The 24833-nt window shown below is 40.4% G+C and overlaps 2 protein-coding genes across 6 annotated transcripts; both read right to left on the reverse strand.

The window, feature by feature from the left end:
- Nucleotides 1-1465: 1465 nt before the first annotated feature.
- On the reverse strand, nucleotides 1466-4076 carry LOC127007472 (H/ACA ribonucleoprotein complex subunit 2-like protein). The gene is made up of 3 exons (XM_050878541.1): nucleotides 3642-4076; nucleotides 2230-2302; nucleotides 1466-1761 (listed from the first exon to the last, which is right to left on the reverse strand). The coding sequence occupies exons 1-3, from the start codon at nucleotides 3799-3801 to the stop codon at nucleotides 1530-1532; spliced, it is 465 nt and encodes a 154-aa protein (XP_050734498.1). The 5' UTR covers nucleotides 3802-4076; the 3' UTR covers nucleotides 1466-1529.
- A 791-nt stretch (nucleotides 4077-4867) lies between these two features.
- On the reverse strand, nucleotides 4868-24223 carry LOC127007471 (sorting nexin-16-like). Of its 5 annotated transcripts, none has more exons than XM_050878536.1 (11): nucleotides 23772-24223; nucleotides 17566-17799; nucleotides 17216-17304; nucleotides 16705-16841; nucleotides 16322-16411; nucleotides 15493-15619; nucleotides 14941-15032; nucleotides 13764-13900; nucleotides 13213-13290; nucleotides 12074-12127; nucleotides 4868-11583 (listed from the first exon to the last, which is right to left on the reverse strand). In XM_050878536.1, exons 1-11 carry the CDS (start codon nucleotides 23993-23995, stop codon nucleotides 11358-11360), a joined length of 1488 nt encoding a protein of 495 aa, XP_050734493.1. In that variant the 5' UTR covers nucleotides 23996-24223; the 3' UTR covers nucleotides 4868-11357. The 5 variants fall into 5 exon arrangements, with proteins under 5 accessions (XP_050734493.1, XP_050734494.1, XP_050734496.1 ...); XM_050878537.1 differs by lacking the exon at nucleotides 23772-24223 and adding an exon at nucleotides 23607-23748; XM_050878539.1 differs by lacking the exon at nucleotides 23772-24223 and adding an exon at nucleotides 23603-23735.
- Between the last annotated feature and the right edge of the window lie 610 nt (nucleotides 24224-24833).

Below are 24833 nucleotides of genomic sequence, written 5' to 3' on the forward strand. Positions count from 1 at the left end.
GAGGATAACCAAAGAGTCAATGACAACCTGGCACATCCACTTGCGCAGTGATCTGTGGCTGTTTAGTTACACTGTGTTGCCCTTGCGAGCCAGGGTGGGTGGGTACCCCCTGCACAGTGCATCCAGCGGGACCACGGGGAGGCCAGCCACAAGAAGTAACCACGATTTATGGCCATCCTGCACCTCCAGATCGGGCTGGCCCACAGGACTCCCGAACCCCTGCAGGCCCCTTTACTCACCTTACGGTAAGCATGGTAAAATCCTTCTTTCACATGTCGGACCGAGGGGAGTACTTATCCGCATTTCTTATTCCGCCCTCACTCCCACAGGAGTGCTAGTGGACCTGCACGCCTTCTCCACAGGGATGGAGCCCTACTCACCTAGTCCAGTCTGGATTTAGGCAGTCATCAAGGCTTAAGCCAGGGTTCGCACTGTGTGTTTCATTTAAACAGTCCTTTGACACTCCTGCCATTTAAACCTGCACTGCCTTGACTCTCATCACTTTGATATGGTCTGTAGCGCTCGGCAAGAACGTTTACATGCCAGTTGTACTGTGAAGCGCACAGCTTTCCTGCGAACCTTCGCACCAGGACGTCAATATCATTGCTACGTGTAAGCTGGGGTGCGCCTTACGGGTGTGGTATGCCGCCCGGGCAGAGCTTAGAAGCAGTGCGCGGGCAATTTGAACGACTGTTGGCAGCGCGCGGCTTTTGGGGGGGGGGGATCTAATATTTTTTTAAACTCCCGGATACGGGCAAGGTCGGATACAGTGCACCCAGATAACTGAGGGTTTACTGTATACATCTGTGTTCAGTTGACCTGTGGGTGGGGGGAATGAGCCAATTGGAATGGTGGATCAGCTGAACGCAACAAATATGGCATCTCACACAACAGTTTCCTTACAATATTTCCTCGGCAGCTTTTATAGGCAACCTTTTAATGGAAATAGCAATCACAGTTGAACAAAACATTCTTGGAAGGTAAGAAATTGCAGAAGAGTTCTATTGCATCATGTTGCATGTCCAACGGGTCAACTGAACTCATGTCAACGGAACTCAAGTTTTGACACTACTTGGCTGCTCAGGCCTCCCAGCCAATGGGGATGTTTTCATTAGTTCCACAGCTTTGATCATTAGTTATGAAATTCAGGACTGTTTCTATTCTATGGCTAAACATGAAATCGATAGTTGGAAAAACGCTAGTGGCGGGGCTCCATTACAGAGAGAAATAACAAAACATTAGAAAACAGCCAGCACTATACCCCTTGCAACTGTGAGAAACCCCCATCATCAAACTTACACAAAATGTCACTTGCACTCGGTTCTAATTTCATTTGTACAATATTACCCCTGACATGGCTGCCCACCAGTTGTGACCATTTAAGGAAGACAAAGGGGGGTCAGATGCATTGGCTAATATGGCTAGGGACACAGGGGACAAAGCAATCACTCTGATGATACACAAATTAAATATTTTACTTTTATTCAAATAATTATACTGTACTTAAAATTAATGTATGTTATAAAAAGTTAATAAACCTTAGGAACTTTGTTGATTTCATCTAACACTTTGTCATACGCTTCCTGATATTCACCGTTTTCTCGGACCATGACAACAAGGGAGCCTCTTTTAGTCCCCATGGCAGCTCCCAAGTCTTCCCTGGATGGGGTGTATATGTAGGGAATTGCCTTCTCCTCACAAATTGCAGGGAGGTGGCACATGACTTCAATGGGGGAAACATTTCCAGCAAAGATGACAATTCTGCATAAAAGACATGTTAAAAGTTTAATTAGTTATTTGATGTTAAAGCTGTTTTTTATATCAATTACTTCAAGTTTCTGACCAATCTTTATTTACAAGTAAAGGATTACCACCCAAGTTTTCCCTGCAAACACTCCCTGCTTGTATATTCCAAAAAGAAAAGTGGGCTCTAATTTAATAAAATCTTCAGGGTTACCTTAATTGCATTACTTTCAATCCATCTTCATAAAAAAAAACATTCAGAGTTTTGTATAAGTGTGTCCACCCATTACTTTAGTGCTGTAGAAAACTTCTCAGTAATAGTTGTCATTACCATCCCTTTATTATCCACACACATTTGAAAAATTAAAGTAACCTAGTAAACCTAATCTTTCAATATTTGGTAACTTTGTCCTTTGTTTTGTCCCTACAAGCTACAACTTTAAAGTAATGGCATTAAAAAAAATTATTATATGAAAAGTATCTCACCCAGTTTCTCCTTTCTTCAGCCTTGACTGAACATCCTTTAATCCATCCCTTAAAAAGGTCTTGTGTTTCGAGGCTGGGGAAAAGGTAAAAAAAATGAGATTACTATCTAACATGTGTACACACACACACACACACAGACGCTTGAGGAGAGGCGACTTAATAGCTTTGTATAAATTTATTAGTGGATTGGAAAAATTGGATAGAAGTGACCAGGTTGTGACAAAGGGGAGGAGGGGGCTGAGAGGACACAGTAAGAAGTTGAAAAAGGGAACATGTCTGAAGGATACATGATAGCCAGCAACTTATGGCATAAATCAACAGAGAATGACCTCACTTTGTTGTATAGAGTCTCATTAGTAAGGAAGCACATATGAATTTTCTGAGTCAAGACCTACCATAATAGTTTGGGATTTTGTTAGGTTAGGTTAAGTTTAGGGTATCCTCAAACACATGATATCCAGCACCTTATGGTATAAATCCTTCTTCAGTTTTATCTGAAATCATTCTTCAGTTACATAAACAATAGAAAGGCAATCAGAAGTGGAATTGGACCCTTAACAAACAGTGACGGTGCACTAGTGACTGACAGCCAACACGTTGCAAACCTATTAAACAATTACTTTTCTTTGGTCTTTAATACTAACAGTCCTCCCACCACCACCACCAACACCAGTACTAATGTAAATCCCGAGCATGCATTGCCTAACTTTGAAATAACAACCGATGAAGTCCTTAAACCCTCCAATCACTTAAAACAAATAAAAGTCCTGGACCTGACAAAGTATATCCTACACTGCTCAAAGAAACAAAGAGTGAAATATTCTCCTCCCTCACAACCGTATTCAATATGTCCAAGGAATCATCCCTTTGGATTGGAAAAAGGCTAACGTGACACCGATTTTTAAGAAAGGAGACAAAAAATTACCAGGTAATTACAGGCCCATTAGTCTAACTTTGGTTGTAGATAAGCTACTTGAAAGCATAATTAGACAAAATTGTGTTACCTTGAAAGCCATTCATTAATTGGGGACTCACAACATGGCTTCCATAACAAAAGATCCTGCCCATCAAACCTATTGACCTTTTATAATGACCTCTTCACAGTTTATGACGTAACCAAATCATTGGACGTAGTCTATCTTGATTTCCAAAAAGCGTTTGATAAACCCATTACACGGGTATAGTTTAGACTCCACAGCGATAGGCAGGTCTGAGTGTGAAAGGGATTTGGGAGTGTTAGTGAACTCTGACCTAAAACTAAGGAAGCAATGTATTAGTGCGAGGAAGCGCCATGGAGGACCTAAGAAGCGATACAAGGCGAAACACCTCAAAACAAGAAGACGAGGAAGAAGAAGAAAAGGAGGAGGAAGGAGTAACAACAACCTCCAGGGTGCCCACGCGGCGCCGCTCACCCTTCTTGATCAGCTTGTAGATCCTGCCGGCGAGCTTCTTGGAGGCCATGGGCTTGGCGATGATGCTGACGTAGTTGAGCTTCTCCTCGTACGTCACCTCGCCGTCCTTCTCCTCCTCCCCCATCACGCTGGTGTCCATGTTCTCCTGCTGGGCCCCCATGCTGCTGCTGCTAAGCCTTCAATGTCTGGGTCCTGGGCTGGCCGGAGAACGTGGGGTCTTCTTCTTTTTCTTCTTCTTCTTTTAACCTGTAACGCTTTGTATCGCTTTTTAGGTCCTCCTTCTCTCGTTCCTCCCTTCTTCTTATTCACACACCTTCCTTTTCGTGTTACGTAATTTTCTAAACTGAAATAAAGTCACTTATCTTCACTTATTCAGACATTACTGGGTGAGGGGCTTTTTCTTCTTCCTCACCGTGCCTCTTCTTCTTCTTCACGGTCCCTTTCCTTCCTCTTCATTGTCTTCACCCTCTTCTTTTTCTTTACCGTCTCCCTTCAACCTTTTCTTCTTCTTCGCCGTTTTCACTTTAATTCTCTTTCTTCCAGCACATTTCCTTAATTTGAAAATTGGATTCTGTAATGTAAAAAGTGTCATTAACAAATTATCAATAATCTCTGACTTTCTCAGGGAAAACAGTTTAGATATCTTTGGTATATGTGAAACCTGGTTGTTGCCTGATACCCCAGACTCCTTTGTAAATATAAATAATTATAATCTCCTACGTACTGACTCTACCAGCCACTCCCGCAAGCACGGGGTCTAGCTGTGTCTAAATTCAGAGTCACATCAGTCATACCAGTATTAACACAGGCTGTGATAACGTATGTGCAATTCATCTTTTAGCCTTTAACCTTTATTTAATTGTAATTTATCGTCCTCCCTCAAATAGTAACACTGCCAATTAACCAAACTCTTCTAGACTTCCTCCTTACCTTTTGCCCAGTGGTACGCATTCACTGCTGGGTGGACAGGGGCGTAGGGTATCGGAAAAGCCGCCCAAAGTTTTCCACTCCGCCCGGGAATCGAACCCGGGCTCTCTCGGTTGAGCCGAGTGTGCTAACCACTGCACCACGAAGCCCCCCGTTAAAAACTTATTAATACAGAAATTTGAGAATGTTAATTTTGATCAGAGCTGAGATATTAAAAAAAACAAAACATGCACTGAGTACTGAGAGATTCCCAGACATGAATGGAGAAACACTGACAGGAGCTCCAATCAAACAAGATATTAATGAAATAATTTATTGCCCCAGAAGAAAATATCAACCCATAAATATCAATATTTCCCATTAAACACGTAAGTCAACCGGCCAACAACAACATTCTCAGTAATTCAACAACTCCATGAACCCATCACTTGTTGTTGGGAGGGTGATTATTCACTGTAGTAGAATAACAATACAGAAGTCAAAGAGAATTTTCTGACAATACTAAATAAGGAGAGAGAGAGAGAGAGAGAGAGAGAGAGAGAGAGAGAGAGAGAGAGAGAGAGAGAGAGAGAGAGAGAGAGAGAGAGAGAGAGAGAGAGTTGACTTGGTTATAAATGTAGATGTATTACGATGTATTACTTTGGTTTTCTAATTTACATATAAGGTTAAGTAATTCCTAGACCAGGCAACTATGCTCAGACAAACTGGCATATGGATGACACTGGAGCACTACCTCTCTCACCAAGAAGCTGCAGTGTGCTGGGCCCACACTTGCAGGCTACAAGCCATGAGCCAAGCATTTTACCCTGCAGCCACCAGCCCTCTTATAAGGGGTTTGGTGGCCCTAGAGTGCACATGTATGACAATATAAGAACTTATCAGATGCCTGGTGCAATATTATTATATACTGTATACTATAAGGAGGGACTGTTCCACATTATAATTAGGCATGACCTGCAGTACCTCTAAGTTGTGAAGCTTCAAAGTCTGAGCAATGAATATTGTCATTTTAAGAAATTAAAAGTGCAATTCAATGATCCTAAGGTTACGATTTACTTAAGTCACCTTTACCTACAGTGCTTAATGGTAATATCACTGAGGCATAACTTCACCAGAATTTCTCCTCTAAATAGATCTAGTCCAGCCACTATGCTACTAAGGCTGCTGGGACCGTGAATCACGGGTGGCGCAGTGCATCTCATCATACACTTACTAATATGGGTATAAGCTCTCTGCTCCAGACACATGATGACAGTGAACAAAATCAGTGAATAAGTGCATATGTTGTGTTCTCTAACTTTCGTTACTACACATTATACATTATATATCTATTAATAACACACACACACACATGAACGCTCACACGCACACATTATATTATCTATAACATCCTATCAAACAAATTCTAAATGCTCCTTTTGTTCTGCAAAAAGTGTTTTTTTTTAATTATATGTACACATTTAATATGCACAATAATGCCAATAAAAATCTCATGTACTTAAGAATGGTTATTCACAACATTCTTAAAGGAAATTGATTAGTTATCCATATTAAGTTGCTTCAAATACTCTGCATTGTACAACCTTTGAAACATAATCTTGACAAGATATTATAAATCTTTACAGCTTCTGAATTACTTAATATAATAATGGTAGTTACAATTGCAATAATAAAAATAATAGAAAAAATCATAATAATGTGAAAATTTTGTGTTGTTAGTGACAGATATGTCATAATATCCATTAGAATAGCACATACATATCTCCTTTAATATTGCATATAAGAAGATATAGGATTACAAAAATAAAACAGCTCTACTAAAGGGGACATATACAAAGGATGCCTCAAGCAGCAGGGTTGAACTCTGTTCATATATGTTTGCAATGTAAAAATTATTGTAAACAAATTAGTATATTATATCTTTTACGCAGTCATCCTTTCCATAGTGAATCTCTACAAATGACTTTACAGTGTTCCACAAGAAAATAAATCAGATCTACCACTGGTGACAAAATAACACACATACAAACCAAAAGCACCACCTTCCCATCTTGGAGGGAAGGACATTAGGAGCAAGCACTATCCAAGAATCTTGGGAGGTGTGAAATGACATGCCTTTATGTGCCTGTCTCATGCTAAGGCACATGTGAGCCTGCTTCTCTCTCCTTTTCTGAGGCACAGTTAAGCATGATTTCAGTAATCTACTATGGTGGACGTCCTTCATGCTGTTGTCAAGGAGAAAGGTAGAAAAGACATCAATGTGTTGTAGCTGCTCACACAATGAATTTTTCACTTTAATGTAATCATGCAATTTGAATCTTTGGGCTGGAAACCTGAGGCTGGGGATGGCAGAAAGACCAGGGGGCAGCACACCTTAAAATACTGTATTGTTTTAGGCAGCTTCTGTAGAGCCCCAGCATGGAAATAACACTGGACAAACCCATTAAATGTATGAACTTACATTGAGTTTTTTTCAAGACTGTTGAAATTCATTAATCTAATACTATTCTTATGCATACTGTGCTGTCAGTTACAATAAATGTTTTTTTTCTTCTAAAAACATGTAAAGTAACTCCCAGCAAAACAGAAAATGAAATATTTAAGTATTAATAAAAGTAAAGGTAAAGTCGGGAATATGCCAAGCTGTGCACAGCACTGATGTTTATTTCCATCTCATTGACCTTGAGCCTGTAGGGGGTAAGAACCCACTACCCTGAGACACAGGGCAAGTTTGACATCCAAGTTACCATAGATTAGCTTCCAAGTTTCCTCAGGTATCTATTTATCAACTATCCTGAACGGGGGGACGAACAACTGGATGAGCTGGGTGATGACTGCCCCTGTCAGGGACTGAACCTGGGCCCATGGGTTTGTAGCTAGGCTTGCTAACTACTACTCCACAGTTACATAAGTAATAATGGAGTACATGAATAACAAATTACTGTATTAAAATCAGTATAAGTAACACTTGTCCTATGATTCTAAACAAAAGGCTACAAAGACATGGATATTACATTTCTGGTGGTACTGATGTTTTTGCAATATTGACCAGATAGCTGCTTGCTGCCATTTCTAATGATATAAGAAATGACAAACACCACAGGACATGTGGTGAGTTTGCCACATATGGAAATAACATACAGATGTAAGACATATGTGAAGTGGACTGCCTTTCCACTTCGTATGCACATCAGCATAAAGGCTCACATCACATAATCATAGACCCCACTTCAAACAACCAATGAATACAGAAAAAGGCTCTTTGCCTTGGACTACTACAACCTCCAACTCTAATCTCACATGACATCTTCAGAACACGATTATAAAAGGATTAACTGGTTTTCACAGGGCAATGACACAGGCTGTAAGTGCACTTAGGATGTATATAATCCCTCAAAATGGATGATCATTTTGACTGTGAGCCAATGAGGGAAGTCAGTCAAACAAAACACAAAGAAACAAGCACTGGAAATGTAAAACAAACACGTGAACATGTGGAGTGACACCAACAAAGGTGCAGCACGAAAGACTTAATCCCTCCTAACTTTGGCTAATCCAAGAGTAGTGCAGCTGTTGATTTCTGGCAACAACTTTCAGGTGACGGAGCAACTTCTGGTCATTCATTAGCTTAAGGCATGTCACTTATGAGCTGTGTTGAATGGAAGGTGAGTGAGTTTCTCCTGGCCTTTGAGTAGCTGAAGGGAAGGATAATGTGGCTGCCTCAGTGCATTGGGGTGTCAGTAAGTTGCCCTCATTTCATTTGGAATAAGCATGGGCAGTTTTTTTTATACATTATCCTATGTTTTTAATCCTACTGACATACAGAGGGAATAATCAGGTAATTATATTTTGAATAACAGAAACTGATGAAAAAACATGTTTAGGAGAAATAAATTGAAGGAATATGTAGAGATAACAATCTACTCATTTAGACATATTCACTGATAAACAGACACAAACACAAGATATTAAATTCAATAGGATTTTCAGGATAGCAATGAACTCAAAATGTTTTTTCTATAGCAATGTTATAGGATGTTTTAATTAGGAATTTAATTTCAATCCCGTTTTTCTGTCCTCCCTGTAGAAGAGGAGGATGTTAAGATGAATAATCACTCACACTACTGCACTACTCAGAAACTCAAATGGATCAAAAATTTTGAATACCTAGGAGTAAACTTCAATGATGGAAATGATCAAGAGGTGGAAATAAATAGGTGTAAAGTAGAACACAAAAGTTAACATGAGGTACCCAATACGGAAGGATAAAAATTTGCATAGAAAATGTAAAGTTAAGCTGGTTTTAATGTATGGATCGGTGTAACATGAACAAGATGAGGAATGGCAATAAGAGAGGAACCTGGGGTCAACTCACTGTAGGAGGAGATGGAAATATTAAAACTGAGCTGGTGAAGAATGGAGGAGGAGAGAAAACCAAGAAAATATCTCAAGTGGAGGCTGCAGGGGGGAGAACACCTATCGGAAGGCAAAGGAAGAGGTGGTTTGGGGCTGGAAGAGGTGGAAGAGCAACAAATCTATGAAGACCGATCAAGATGGAGAAAGATAGTCAGAAGTGATGTCTAACTGGCAGATGATGCATTCATCTACCTGGCATTGGGGGAGAAAGCTGAGAAACTGTTGGGATCCAGGAAACAAACAGGGTAACTATGATATAATCTGTGTTTTATGGCTGAATAAGTCAAAATGTTTGTGTGATTAGAAAGTAAAGTTAGTTTGAACTATATAATCAATGTCAGCTATTTTCATATTATTGCTGAATGAAGATCTTTGCAACTCCTCAAAATGATTGATGACTATGATGTTACTCAAGCAAAAATAGTGTTGATGTTTGAAAGACAATAATGTAGGCACCCTGCCTCACTTGGACACCCCATCCCTTGGAAAACACACACACACACACACACACACACACACACACTATACTCCAGGTTTATAATTGTAGGATGGCCAGAATGAGCCAAAACACAACTCTGTGACATGTGTGTGGATAAGGGGGTAGCACTATCTGCTACTGACAAAGGGAGAAAGAAATATGAATTTACACAATCATACATGATTAATGCATACAAACATGACTATAATAATATAATTTTGTTGCTGCTTCTCTAGTAAGTGCAAGCTGTAAATGGTTTTATTAATGAAGTTAATCATCTGACTCTCTAAAATCTTGCTGTATGGTGTTATAGCAGCAACTGTATATAATTTACATAAAAATTCAGCAAGTCTGATTGTTATACTAGCTGTTACTCACAGCTAACATCAAATAAAGCTAAATCCAGGCTAAGACTAGGAGTCAAGCTTCAAATTTAACTCATTAGTCAAAATTGTTAAGCTTTTAAAATAGCACCATACTCTTATGCAAAGCAAAATAATGTGACCAATGGGACTGTCTATATTAGGAATAGTAAGTTGATGTTTCCCTTCATTATTTTGTTCAGGAGACAATCTGGTTTGGGTACAACTTTGGGTGGGAAAAGAAATGATAAGCGCACCAGTTAACATTCTTGTCTTAGCACCATGTTGCCTAGCATTCAACCTTTCATATCAGAAAGTTGAAGTGGATGGTGGCACCTTAATTAAAGTACTTTCTCACTCTCCATAAAGAATGATTAATGCAATTATAAAATGCACACTGTCCTTTTGAATAAAAATGCTTAACTATGGTTGTATATCATCATATATAGAACAAATACACCTCTTACATGACACAGTTATCACCCTTTCACTCTAAACTACAGTATAATACTTAAGTAATTAAATGTTACAATATATATGATAATAAAGAACTCTGAAACCTTAACAGCTAGTGTAATATCTGGCATAGTAAACAATCATGAAAGTGGGTTGTAATGCATCTGACTCATGAACAAGGTAAATAATCATTATATTAAGCGTGACTAGCAAGCCTGCATCATAACCAGTCACCTCTGTTGGTAAACTATGACTGAGAAAAAAATCAAGTAACTTCCTTTAATGGCACAAGCTAAACAGAAATGATGAGGGTGGTTTTCTCCCCGAGGATAGAGATGGTAAGGACCAAGACCATTTGAAAGCTGTTGCTAACATGGGCTTCTTTCTCTAACATGGAAGTTGTTTGCTGCCTCACACACCGGTCACTTTTCAGTCACAATTAGCTGCATACAGTATATATGCAGAATAGTTTATACTCAATGGAGAAGATACCAATGACCAAGAAAAGCAGGTCTTGCATGGACATAATAACAAAACTTGACCCTTCAAAAACAGTAATTCTAACCAGAATTAGAGCCACAACAACCTCTTACCCCTTTCCCATCTCAGCAATGCTGGCTTCCAAGCACTGCTGAACTCCATAACATCTCCAACAATATTCACAACCTGGCTGATGCAAGATACTGAGAAGTAAAAAAATACATAATCTTTGTTCTGCATCTGTGTGGTCAGAAATTAATACAAATACTCACACTAGTTTTGAGCAGACCAGTTAAGGCTTTGTGTTATATATGGATGCAACAAGTCACCAAGTATTTAATATATTCATAGTACTTTTTGTTGCTTCTCTTCATATTAAAGCCTCACAAGATGGATGACTTGCTAGCACAAGAATGTAATGCATTTTATGATGGGATCTTATAGCACTAAAATTATTTCTGGCTTTGGCATTGAACATGCATTGAAAGTAATTGCTTAAAAACCTGCTAATGTAACTTTCAATCATCATACACCGGCTGGTTTCTCTCATCAACCTCAAGGCTCTTGGTTCTCAAAAACTTTGATGCCTCACTCTACTCACCGGCTGGCTCCATCCTCCCCCTCTGTTAGAATCAGTGCTCTTGCAGCTTGAGTCCCACTGACTGCTGCAGTACCACTGTGTCCAGGGGACAAAGTATTGTGTGAACATGATCTGGGCAGGAAGGCTTTTTCCAGTGTCCTGCGCAGGGGAGACTCCACAGTGGAATGGACTCTTCCACGCCTTACTGGGCTGGTCATACCAGAGGTGCCATTTGCTCCATTCCTGAAAGAAATAAGATGCTTAAGGCTCCGAACTGCACTTGAGGATCTGAGGAGTGACAAAGTGACAACGATATGGTGACACAAACAATATTTCCATCACTGGACAAAAAGGCTTAAGCTAGAATCTTGTTACACACATGCCAGGTAAATGCCTTAATAAATGAGTTTCCATAAAAGATTAAGTGCAGAAAATTTTTGTTGCTATACAATCTATGCATCCCATTTGACATATGCAGAGGTGCCATGGTACAACTCACAGTGAGGTACAATACGGTTGCCAAATACGCAAAGTAGGCAAATCACCTAATATGTGAGAAGGACACCCACCTCATGGGAGCTAAGTGCCCATCACATCTACTCCCTGCTACCGACCTAGTGAACTGTGTCCAACCCTCCCTCTAGCATCTGGGTGATGTCACGTTACAGGTGGGATTTATGTGAAATGGCCTTGTCTATTCTAAATGCCTTGAAAACAACAATGCTTGGCTCACCTGCCAGTGGCTCCTTGGTTGTTAATGAAGCGCCCGTCAAGAGTCCTCTCACATCTGGAAGTCACAGACAACACTGTTCAGTACAAGATTTGGATAAAGCATGAGAGTTTACCATGGCTTTAATTTGCATTCATGGTCTTGATTCATATCTGCATTATGCACAATAGTAAGCTACCCTGAATTTATCATTGCAAAATTTTGTGGCTCATCCATTTTTCCTTTTTTTTTTTCAAAATCTGTTTTGTGTCTGCTCCATTGTTTGAGCTTAGGGAATTTTCTTTTTTTACTTGCCCATATAGTACTTTATCATGCTCCTAACAAACTCCATTGTTAAATTTTTTCAACAGCTTTTCATTTATTTGCAATTTTTTTTACACAAGTAGTTATTTGTTTTCTTAAAGACTGGATGATGTTCCTGACATTCATTATGTTTCATATTGTTTCACAGTCTACTCTCCCCTTAAACTGAATCATGCTCCTGCATTACAAGATAAAAAGACTGGGGCCATAAATTCTGCATCCTTTACAGTTCTTTTAAAAAACTTTAGTGGTTCTAAGATATTGAGATCATTAGGGAACAAGGGGTAGCTTTCACTGTGGGCAGCAGCCTTGGGGGAAGTGACCTGAGGTCACGGTGACTAGCCTACTCTGACAAAGCCAGAAAGCAACACTGTCAAGTGCCATGGTGTTTAGACAAAATCAATGTTATTATCATACAAAAACAAAACATTCATAACACTATACAGCCTTATTAGTGAATTAAATTTAAACAGTATTAAAAAAACATAATGAGAGAAAGAGGTATGTGTTGGGATTCATGTGGCATGGCAGTGGACAAAGGATTACCCAGTGGAGCAAACACCAAGTGACTGATATTTTAAAAGTACTATAATCAATATTCTTTTCTAAATTGATAAAAAAACAATGCTAAATTTAGTTTTTTCTTGAGTAAACTATTCTCCAACAGTCAGTTTTGTTTTCTGATATGTGAAACCCCACCATGGTGAATGTGAAGCCATGAAAATGATGTTGAAACGATGAGAATGATGCTAAGTGTGTGTCTTTTAACAAGGAATTAGGTTATTACTATCATGCTATGTGTCCTGACATTCAAGTTTGCCTGAAGCAATGGCACTCACATGTTGAGGAGAGCCAGGTTGAGGTCATGGGTGGAGCCTCTCTCTGGGGCCACAGGGCTTTTCAGGTCACACTCCAGTCTGGGGAAGGCAAAGAGGAATGCTTTATCTCCCCTTCTCTTCATATCTATAGCCTACACTTAGGTAATTTCTTTATGCTTACCTACAACTTTCATAAAACAAAACATACATAAAACAATGAAATATAATTGATGTTGTAATGACTGAGATACTCACTGTATGACTGAATGGATTTGTTATTATGTTAAGAGAATAAAGATGAAATCTGGGGTACTAAAGAGAAGTTGGGAATAGAAACTGATCCTCATCAAGATTTTCATGAAAATGAAAGAGAACTTGGTCTAAGAGTATTGAAAATAGAGAAGCAAAATCAAAATCAAAGAGCATAATGTATAAAAATGAGTGACAAGAGTGGAGAGTTGCAAAGGCCTTCACCACTTCACCACAAAGAAAATGGGAGGAGGAGGATTGGGGCTGTGCAGAAAGAGGTGGACTAAAGTAATTAAAGAAAGTGAAGAGCTGGGGTGACTCACCGAAGGGCCTTCACCAGGGTCTGCTGCTGCACCATGAGGAAGTTGACCTGCGAGCGTAGCACTGCCAACTCCCCGTCCTTCTCCCTGAGGCGGTCCTGCAGGTCTGATACTGTCTCCTCCAGGCTTTGGCACATGGCCTGAGGGGAAGGCATGCTGGTACTGACAGACTGACTCATCCAGTTGCATGTAATTGCTCAAACAAAAAACTTGTTGATTGTTCTGTTGATGCAACTTTAAATTATTTGATTACACAATCAAACCTGTACATATTGTGTTAATGAAACTCTGAGACAAATAAAAATTTAATGGCGTGTAACAATATCATGATATGTATCATCATTTATAGTAATCCCTCAGTTATCCACATTACTTCATCCAAGGCCCTTATGAATGCATACAGAATCATGAATACACACAGTGAAAAGGAACAAAACTACAACAGGGGCATGTGGTGTGTCAAGAAGGGATGAAGAAATTAATGGAAGTATGTGTGAAAAATTTGGCAGGAGTGTAACAGCTAAGGCAGTGGATTTCAGAGTATAGTTGAATGGGTGAAACAAGGTGCTCTGAGATGGTTTGGACGTGTGATGAGAATGAATGAGGATGACCCTATGTAGAGTGCAAGATGGTAGAACTGAAGATGTCAGGGAGAGACATCCAATCAAATGAAGCAGTAGAGTGTAGAGAGAATTGACAGGGAGGGATTTCAGAACAGGAAAAGTTGGAGATGTTTCTGTTGTGGCCATCCAATTAGGGAAAGTTCCCATGAGGGGATGGGGCATTAGAGGTATAGAGCATTGAGTGTGTGTATTGTTAGGATATTCTGAGTATAGTGTCTTGCAAGCAGGTGGTCCCAATTTTGTCAGACGCAGTGACATATGATTCTGCTTTACAGTAGGATTTAAAAAGGAAAACTTATTGTCAATAGTGTTGGACAGCAAGACATACTTGCTTCATTATGTGCCCAAAAATATTATCTATAGGTGCTATTTTATATCAAAGTAGTTGTAGTTTTCCCCTAAGAACCATAGTGGAGATAAAACCATTCCTAACCACACAGGACCTAATATATGGTGAGAGTATTTTTTCCAATAAAGTGGTGCAACCGATGACTCCTTATGAGCCAAATACTGGTTGTTTACTGTTATTTTTTCTTGTTTTCCAAGCTGGCACCCACCCGACTCTCCGCCAGTGTGTCCTGTGTCCCGAGCGGATCATCAAGGCAGAAGAAGTCCCTCACACACTTCTTCTCCCGGATGACGGTGTGGCCTGGGGAGGGTGAGCCAAGGTGAATACATGTAAGTCATTAGCTGTACATTGCTGTGAAATAACATCTATTCATGCTTTATTTTACTGTAACAATCTTGGATGAGGCAGCATCTCCTCTAAGGTTATCACAAGACACAAAAAAGTTTAATAAAATATAACATTTAATTATCCTTTGAGCTACTATTCCCCAACAGGTATCTTATCATCATGTAACTTTCCTATTGCCACTTTCTCTTTATTATCTTAAAAAAAAAAAAAAAAAAAAAAAAGAATTAATCAACCTCTTTGTAGCTAAGAATTTAAATTTAAGTAAGTTTAGTATTTTTCAATGAATAATGGACAACAGACCATTAAGAGCAAACCTGTCTGAGTGGTATGCATGACAAGGTAAATCTGGCCACTGTGTGAGGGTTAAACATAACTTAGTATAAACTCCTTCCTACCCAAGATAAGCACCCACCTACAACGTTGTCTATGAAGGCTTGCAAACCTAGCTGCCGATCCTCTAGGAAGATGGGGTCAAAGTTGTCACCAAACCACCTCTTGGGTGGGAGAGCAAACCGCAGGCGTGGAAACTCCTTCTTCAGCTGCAAAAGGGTATAAAGTTACCACCTCAGGGTATGACGCTGCTACATCATGGCAATGAGTAGGGGCCTATAGACCAGACACTTGATGAAAAGGTAAAATATGGATATTCTGGCCCAATAATACTTATATTTGTACTATTATGTTGATCAAGGAAAAGTTTCACAACAGGGAACCTTCAAAATGTTGAAATTGCTCTTTTAAAGCAAAACTACAATACTCCCTCCAATTTTGTAAGAATTCAGTCACCATTGCAGGTTGAAAAATACAATTTTGAAAAATTGGAGCAATTAACCTTAAAGGGAAAAAAACTGAATGTGGTTGACGTCAGTGGCAGCCCAATTTTGACTTATATATATATATATATATATATATATATATATATATATATATATATATATATATATATATATATATATATATATATATATATATATATATATATATATATATATATATATATATATATATATATATATATATATATATATATATATATATATATATATATATATATATATATATATATATATATATATATATATATATATATAAACTGGAAACATTAAAATGAATTTAGTAGCTTCAGATATTTAAAAGATTACAAAATAGCTACAAAGCATAGTATTTATTGCATGTCAAACTGATGAAAATATAAGCCAGATAAAAATCCTCAGGGCAGTGACTGCTTATTGTTTACTCACCGCTTTGTTGAGGCGCACAAAGTCAGTGTAGCGACGGAACACAAACCAATGCTCCTCCGTGGGCTGGTGGAACACCTGGATCTTGAATACCTGAGGTAAATTTTAGAAAAGCATTGGTGAAACATTCCCTCATGTACGTACAGGCAAAGGAGGATACATGTGAGACTCAGGTGAACATTAAACTAATAATGAAAGCAGTATTTATAGTCAGTCTTAATGACTTACATAAACTAGCATTATGTTCATACTCAATAAATAAATGTGATTGAAACTAAAGACAAGAAAAAAGATAATTCTTTATGGAATAAAAACAGGAAGTTACACAACATACAGCTGAATAAAGAAATATTTTAAAAGTAAAGCAACTGAACCCAAGGCCTCACCGTGAACCTTGCTCTCTCCTCTAGCACCTCATAGCCAACAATGGGCATGCGGTACTGGCAGGGGCTGGCATCTTCAGCAGTAGAAGGGAAGCCCAGGGCATTGATGTTGCCAGTGAGAGGGGAGTCAGTTGCTTGGCCTGTAAACACAACACTCCTAAATACAAATCACATGGACTGTGTGATGCAGCTGTTGAAGATTATAATGCAGCACAGTGATTAGTGAGCTTTTTTTAATATTGTTTCCTTATATTTGCCCTTGAGCTGTTTTCTTTGCTATATATAAAAAAAAAAAAAAAAAAATATATATATATATATATATATATATATATATATATATATATATATATATATATATATATATATATATATAGATATATATATATATATATATTATATACATATATATATATATATATATATATATATATATATATATATATATATATATATATATATATATATATATATATATATATTTGAAGTTTTACTGCTTGAGGCTCTGTGGATGTACCTGAGTCTGCTATGTCTGAGCTGGGAGTGGAGTCTGTGGAGGTGAGGTTACTTGAGGAGCCTCCCCAGCGATGGCTTGGATCACTCTGGCTGGGGGAGTCATTAATGTATGTTAATTACGAGGTAAGGTCAAACCCATGCAAAATATTGATGAGGTAGTTCAGTTGGATTTTCGACAAACATTATCCATTACCCAATACAGTACATCAAACTTGTTTCCCTCTGGATGCCTGAAAGGACTGATGTGTTTCCAGATATAGACTATTTTTGTTTACTTTCTTAAGGTTTAGACCAACACACAACTGTCAAGGATAATCAGATTCTATGAACATGGTCAATGCCTGGACCCACCTTGGCCTGCGGGAGGGGTTTTGGGAGGTGCTGAGTGGATGGCTGTGGAGAGCTTCTTGCACAGGGTTAATGATCACTCTTCCTTCATTCAACTCCTCAGAGGACGGGACACGTGACACGGCCCGGGAGTGTGTGGGAGTGCACTCCCGGGAGGCAGCCCGGCTCCGGGAGATGGCTGCTATTCTAGCAGACATTTCAGAGGCCTCTGGGTCAAACCTACATTCTATTCTGAAACTGAATTATAATATTTTTTACAAGGCAAGAAAATCTGTTGCAGGTTGTGAGATATGCATCTTTGATTAACTATCATTGTTTGAGTATAGTGATTAAAGTCTGATGACAAAATCATATTTCATGAAAAAGTCATCATCATCATCATTGTCGTTTAAAGTCTATATTTTCCCATTTAAGATGGGGTTGGATGGGCAATGACTGTTCTCCACATGAAAAAGTATAATTGCATAATCCATGATTCAAAATTCTACATTCACACAACCATGGGAGAGAATAAAGGTAAAGGCATAGCTGGGCGTTATCGCGATACTTTATCGCTGATAAAAAAATCGGGTTATTGGCCATCCGCTACTTATTTAAATATATATCGGTATCTTCGTTACTTTTGTAACCAAACTGGCGATAATTGCTACTTTTTTCCGACTCGGAAAAAAAACGGTCTCCTCCCTACACGTGGCCCGGGCGCCCGGTGTTGTATGAAAAAACTTCGGGGTATGAAATATCTTCGGTGAAGATATTTCATACTTTGATCATCACCATTAAAACACTAGGTTATTTTTTTTTTATGTAAGACTCAAAAATCAATATATTAAAAAGAAAAATCATTTAACTTTGCCCCCCAAAATTATTATTCACTGCCTCAAATTTGATATTCCATATTCGTTTGTGAGCATGCCATGGTATTGAAGGCACCCGGTGTTGTGTTATTTGGTGTCCCATCGTCAAATGTTGGCACTTTTGTTTACAAATACTGGTCTCTCGTGAACTATGCATGTTCAGACCAGTAAGTGTAGCCCTATAGAGTCTCACAAAGCTTTTTAACACATTAAGACATACAGTACCACCATCCTCGCTGTTTCTAAAACGGCACTCTGTACATATAAATACAACTCGCACAGAGTGTCGTTCTAGAAACAGCGGGGATGGTGGGAGTGGTACTGTATGTCTGATTCAGCCTTCCAGCAACTCTTAATTACGGTTAAAAAGCTTTGTGAGACTGTACAGGTCTACCCTTGCTGGTCTGAGCATGCACAGTTCACGAGAGACCAGTGTTTGTAAACAAAAGCGCCAACATTTGACGGTGGGGACGCCAAATAACACAACACGGTTCAGGCGTTTCTAGTATTACCGTCCATATATGTACGTGTCAACTTGTGGTTTTCAGGTTTTGTAAGTTTTCTAAAATACAAGTAATGAAAATTTGAATTCATCTGTTTTTTTATTGGAAATAATATAGTATCATTTTCGCCTATCGGACTTATCGCTATCGGAATTGTGGATTAATATCGGGTATCGGTTATCGCCTATATTTGTGTTTCCAGTTAACGAATATCGGTTATCGCTGATAAGGTTTTCCATTATCAGTTATCGGTTATCGGGAATAAGGTTTTCTGTTATCGTGCCCAGCTATGGGTAAAGGGAAGATAAAGCTGGGAGCATTTCCTTTTAGATGAGTGGGGCTGTGGTGCTGATCAACCCTGGGCCTTAGTCACTGGTGCAGTTAGGTTACTGTCATTTAAATTATGTTAAACAGCTGGGTTAAATAAAAAGGGGGATGATAAGACTGATGCTGGCTGAATGCCTTTTCTGTCTCAGCAAAACCAAAACAACAAAGAGCACAGGGGGACATGCAAGAGGCCAGGTACTTCATGTAAACAAACATGCAGCCTACCACTAATGTTCATTGCTGGTCCCAAGTTGAGTAATATGAATCTCTACTGAACCTACGGGAGGGTGTTGGGTGACAGACGTCAGACAACAGCCAACCAGCAGCATCCTTATCAGACTAGCTGGGGACTAAGCCCACTGGGCAGTCATCACTTAGTGGCCTAAGACTACCCAGATGCTGTCCCGAGGAACATCTATCAACCTGGACTCCAGATTTCCTCTCTAATGAGAGGCTCAAAGATGAGCTCCAGGAGGCAGCATGAGCCAAGCAAGAAGGCGCCATTATAAACATTTTCCTGCGCCACAATGGGCTGGGGCTGACCATCAGGCCCCCACCAAGAAAGCCTACTGGTGCGATAGGCCGAAACATAAATAAACACACACACAAAAAAAGGTTAATCTAGCTAACAACTGCTTCTAATATACTGAAAAAATAGCATGGGTACTGCATAGGATACTTCTTTTGCTTCACATTTGTGAAGGTTTTAGTTCCCGGTCGTACCAATTTACTGCGTAAACGGCTTTATAATGTGTTGGTGCCTTGAAATTTTCTAAGTCCAGTGTTGTTGTTTGACACGAGGGCTTCCTGGGCAGACTGAGCCTCTTAGCTGCCTTATACTACACCACAGAAACTAGTTCCTAAGTCAGTAATATCCAAAACGCGCATGGATTATAACGATTTCGGACAAAAAACCGGTCTATTAAGAGTTTTACGTTATTTTTTTCTCCATATTAAAGCAACTAATGCTGCAGCTACTTGTATTTTCTGATTTTTAAAGGAATACATTCGTCAAATTTTACTACGCGAGGTGTTTCAGCGGTGGCACCTAACGGCGGGTTCCTGAAGCCAGTTGTTTTCAAGCCGCCATAATGGATGGAAGGCCCGCTACTCACTCCCTCAAAAATGTCAGTCTACTTCACCTCTCGGTAAGTGTTAACTGAATATTAAACCTCTTTATTGGTGTGCATGTAGGTTGACAAAAGGACTGATTACTATCCTAATACCGTGGTCAACAGTGACACGGGCGTGTCACGTGCACTTGTGATTCGCGGTCACATGAAGCTGTGACAAGCATGTGTCAGAAAACAAACGGATATTGTTCAACGCGCGATACTTCTAGTAGAGGCCAGGGTGATACACAGCAGTCGGAAGGTCACTCCCGGTCAGTTAACAGCAGGAGCATCAGTGCGGGATGACAGCTGTCACAAATCTGTTTTATTTTGTACCCTAAAATACTCGGTAAAAATGATCTAGCATCAACTTACAAGAAATGGATGGGTTAACCGTCAGTATTGTACCATATGTAATTATGAAACATGAAATTTCTGAAGAGTTGCTCGACTATGATTGGGGTGATGGGGTGGGGGTTCAACTACGCTGCCCATCCAATTACACGCATTACACTCGTCAACAGACCGCTCTTGGCGTTATATAGGAATAGATTACAAGAGTATCGTTAGGGAATTTCCTTTCTTTAGAGACTAAGGATTTTTCGATTTTGGGGATTTTGTAGGGACATTTTGAAAGCCCATTTTTCAGTGATTTGGCGTCCACCAAAACCACTGTTCCCTACAGGGATTAATCGAGCTAACGACCATCAAAACCACAGCTCCCTAAAGGGATTAATTGAGCTAACGCCGCCGCCGCAAAATAGCTCGCATTCATTACCTACCTTATGAAACATCACTAGGTCTTCATATATTTTTTTTTTCTACAAACATTTGGTTAGCGACGGTAAGCTTGGTTAGCAACGGTACGGTTGGTTAGTGATGGTACGCTTGGTTAGCGATGGTACGCTTGGTTAGCGATGGTATGCTTGGTTAGCAACGGTACGCTTGGTTAGCGATGGTACGCTTGGTTAGCGATGGTACGCTTGGTTAGCGATTAGCCCACGCATGTGAGACCCGGTCAACCGCAGCGTGGTTATTTATTTTGCGGATGCCGTGCTGAGGGCTGGGTATAGCCCGGGCCTGTTCAGCCCGAGTCCCGGATGACCTTGAGTCATGGCTCAGGGCTGTTTTGGGGTGGTTAGCGATGGTATGCTTGGTTAGCGATTAGCCCACGCATGTGAGAGTATACGGTAGGGATTTTCCTTACTTTCGAGGACAGGGAATTTTCCCGGTAAATCTTAAGAATCACCACTCCACCCCCTCCACCACCCCAGCCCCCCAAGACAAGCCTGGGGAACTGTGGGGAACTGGGGTATTGGGGGGGGGGAGGCCATATCACTGAAAAATGGCCTTCCAAAATTTCCCTAGAAAACTCCCTAAATCAGGAAAAATTCCCTAGTCTCGAAAGTAAGGAAAATCCCTACCGTATACTCACATGCGTGGGCTAATCGCTAACCAAGCATACCATCGCTAACCACCCCAAAACAGCCCTGAGCCATGACTCAAGGTCATCCGGGACTCGGGCTGAATAGGCCCGGGCTATACCTGGCCCTCAGCACGGCAGCCGTTGGGCTGCGTGTTCTAAAAAAAAAAAAAAAAAAAAATAACCACGCGTGGTGGACCTGGTCTCACATGCGTGGGCTAGTCGCTAACCAAGCATACCATCGCTAACCAAGCGTACCATCGCTAACCAAGCGTACCATCGCTAACCAAGCGTACCATCGCTAACCAAGCATACCAACGCTAACCAAGCGTACCGTTGCTAACCAAGCGTACCGTCGCTAACCAAACGTTTGTAGAAAAAAATATATGAAGACCTAGTGATGCTTCATACGGTAGGTAATGAATGCGAGCTATTTTGTGGGGGCGGCGTTAGCTCGATTAATCCCTTTAGGGAGCTGTGGTTTTGGTGGTCGTTAGCTCGATTAATCCCTGTAGGGAACAGTGGTTTTGGTGGTGGACGGCCAAATCACTGAAAAATGGGCTTTCAAAATGTCCCTACAAAAATCCCCAAAATCAGGAAAAATCCCTAGTCTCTAAAGAAAGGAAATTCCCTAACGTATACTCTTGTAATCTATTCCTATATAACGTAGCAGCTGCTGCAGCGGGTCTGTTGATGAATGTAGGCCGTGTAATTGGATGGTCAGTGTAGTTGAACCCCCACCCCTCCACCCCAATCATAGTCGAGCAACTCTTGGGAAATGTCATGTTTCATAATTACATATGGTACAATACTAACGGTTAACCCATCCACTTCTTGTAAGTTGATGCTAGATAATTTTTACTGAGTAGTTTAAGGTACAAAATAAAACAGATTTGTGACAGCTGTCATCCAGATCGAACTGACGCTCCTGCTGTTAACTGACGCGGGAGTGACCTACCGACTGCTACGTATGACCCTGGCCTCCATTTTACTCAAACTCCACTATAAGTATCGCGCATTGAACAATATCCGTTTGTTTTCTGACACTTGCTTGTCACACCATGTGACACATGACACGCCCGTGTCTTTGTTGGACCCGGTACTGGGATAGTAATCGGTCCTTTTGTCAACCTACATGCACACCAATAAAGAGGTTAAATACTCAGTTAACACTTACTGAAAGGTAAAGTAGACTGATATTTTGAGGGAGTGAGTGTCGGGCCTTCCATCCATTATGGCGGCTTGAAAACAACTGACTTCAGGAACCCACTGTTAGGTGCCGCCGCTGATACCCTCGCGTAGTAATATTTTACGAATGTATTAGAAAATACAAATAGCTGCGGCATTAGTTGCTTTAATATAGAGAAAAAAATAACGTAAAACTCTTAAAAGACCGTTTTTTTGTCCAAAATCGTTATAATCCATGCGCATTTTGGATATTACTGACTTAGGAACTAGTTTGTAGGGTGCACTGCAAGGCAGGTATGAGGCTCAGTCTGTGTATAGAGGCAGTTGTGAAATAATAACAATGGACTTAGAAAATCCAAGCCACCTAACTCTATAATTAAAGAGGCTTGCCCCCCTGGCCTCTCCCCAAGGTAAAACGTATATGAAAATGCATTATAATGATAATTCTTTCATGTGCTAAATTACTACAAATATTGGTTTGGAGTGGTTATTCTTAAGTTTTGCCTATAATTGAGTTTAATCAGCCATGGGGGGTACGTAACAGTAGTGGATAATGTTAGGCAAGGTCAGGAATCCGCCACGACTCCCTCTCTCCTGAACCAACACGGAAGATGCAACTGCGTATCAGCCTACACACACGGAGCTCCTCTACCCCGGTGAAGGCTCTGGCGGAGGGCTGCACACTGGCTCCCCGGCAGCCACACACTCCCCCCTCAGCTCATGCCAGCCAGCCCTGGAGGTCGTGGGGGGCACAGCTCACCAGGAAACACACACTCCACGCCCACCAGGAAACACAACTCACCTATCATGCACACGCCGCCCTACATCCTCCAACTCGTCATCAGAGGCCACCGTCACTGTTATCACTATCTCCCCCTCGTCCCTCAGTGGCCCTGCAGCCCCAGCGTGGTCAGATGGAGGCGCGGCGAGGTGGGGCTCACTCACAAGACCTGCCCCACCACCATCACTGCCTCCTTCCAGTCCTCCCCGCGCAGTAAGGATAAAATACGGAGAAAAAAAATACATGGATTACAATTCCAGCACTGAAAATCTCGCACTACCCAACTTAAACCAATTATATGAATATTAAAGACTAATACAGTATGATAGTGTTCAGTATTATCCCATTTCTAGTTTCCATGTGAGTGTTTTATCTCCGTGTTTTACTTACCAGCTGAGGATGAGTCACACGACATTTGTAAACAAAGGAAGAGTCGCCACCAGCCTGGAGGGTTTTTATACGTTTGTGCTTTTCCTTGACGCGGATGGTGATAAATGGAGCAGCCATGATTGCGGCGATAAGATAAAGGGTGCCTCTAGCCTCGTTTTACATCAGTTGGGTGAATTTATCAGGCTGCCCATGTTTAAAGCCTCGTTGGGAAGGGGTGGGTGGGTGTGACGGGCATGTTTAAAGGGCACGGAAGGTGCATGATGCGAGTGTGTTGTGGGGTCGGGGGGGTGAAGAGTGAAGGACTGTATCTGGGGGAGGTGATGCAAAACGTATAATGTCTTCCTCTTCATACCATTTCTGTCGAACCTTGTTGGAACCGATACGTAATAATATTTTAATTTTAACCCTATATACGTACCCTACCATGCCAAGTACGCCTAGTAATGGTAAACTAGCTGCTTACAACCGCCTCGCCAGGTCATAAAGTAGCTTACTTGTTGATATCACAGTGCAAGACAACAACAACACCAACAAACAACAACTACTACTACTACTACTACTACTACTACTACTACTACTACTACTACTACTACTACTACTACATAAAAGATACCTCCACCCATGTTTATTTTCCCGACACATAATCATGGAGGGCTCCATAGCTTGGAGATCATTAGTCCCAACCCTGTTCGC

This window comes from Eriocheir sinensis, chromosome 35, assembly GCF_024679095.1.
Source record: "Eriocheir sinensis breed Jianghai 21 chromosome 35, ASM2467909v1, whole genome shotgun sequence".
Classification (NCBI taxonomy): Eukaryota; Metazoa; Arthropoda; class Malacostraca; order Decapoda; family Varunidae; genus Eriocheir; species Eriocheir sinensis.

Excerpts from the sequence above, each read along its gene's own strand:
- LOC127007471 (XM_050878536.1), bottom strand. The coding sequence starts at position 23,995 with ATGTATTTTTTTTCTCCGTATTTTATCCTTACTGCGCGGGGAGGACTG. Across the intron at positions 15,033-15,492 it reads CTTCATAGACAACGTTGTAG|GCCACACCGTCATCCGGGAG; the intron begins GTGGGTGCTTAT and ends CACCCTCCCCAG. Across the intron at positions 13,291-13,763 it reads ACCCTGGTGAAGGCCCTTCG|ACTGGAGTGTGACCTGAAAA; the intron begins GTGAGTCACCCC and ends TGCCTTCCCCAG.
- LOC127007472 (XM_050878541.1), bottom strand. The coding sequence starts at position 3,801 with ATGGGGGCCCAGCAGGAGAACATGGACACCAGCGTGATGGGGGAGGAG. Across the intron at positions 2,303-3,641 it reads CTACAAGCTGATCAAGAAGG|CCTCGAAACACAAGACCTTT; the intron begins GTGAGCGGCGCC and ends CCTTTTCCCCAG. Across the intron at positions 1,762-2,229 it reads CTGAAGAAAGGAGAAACTGG|AATTGTCATCTTTGCTGGAA; the intron begins GTGAGATACTTT and ends TCTTTTATGCAG.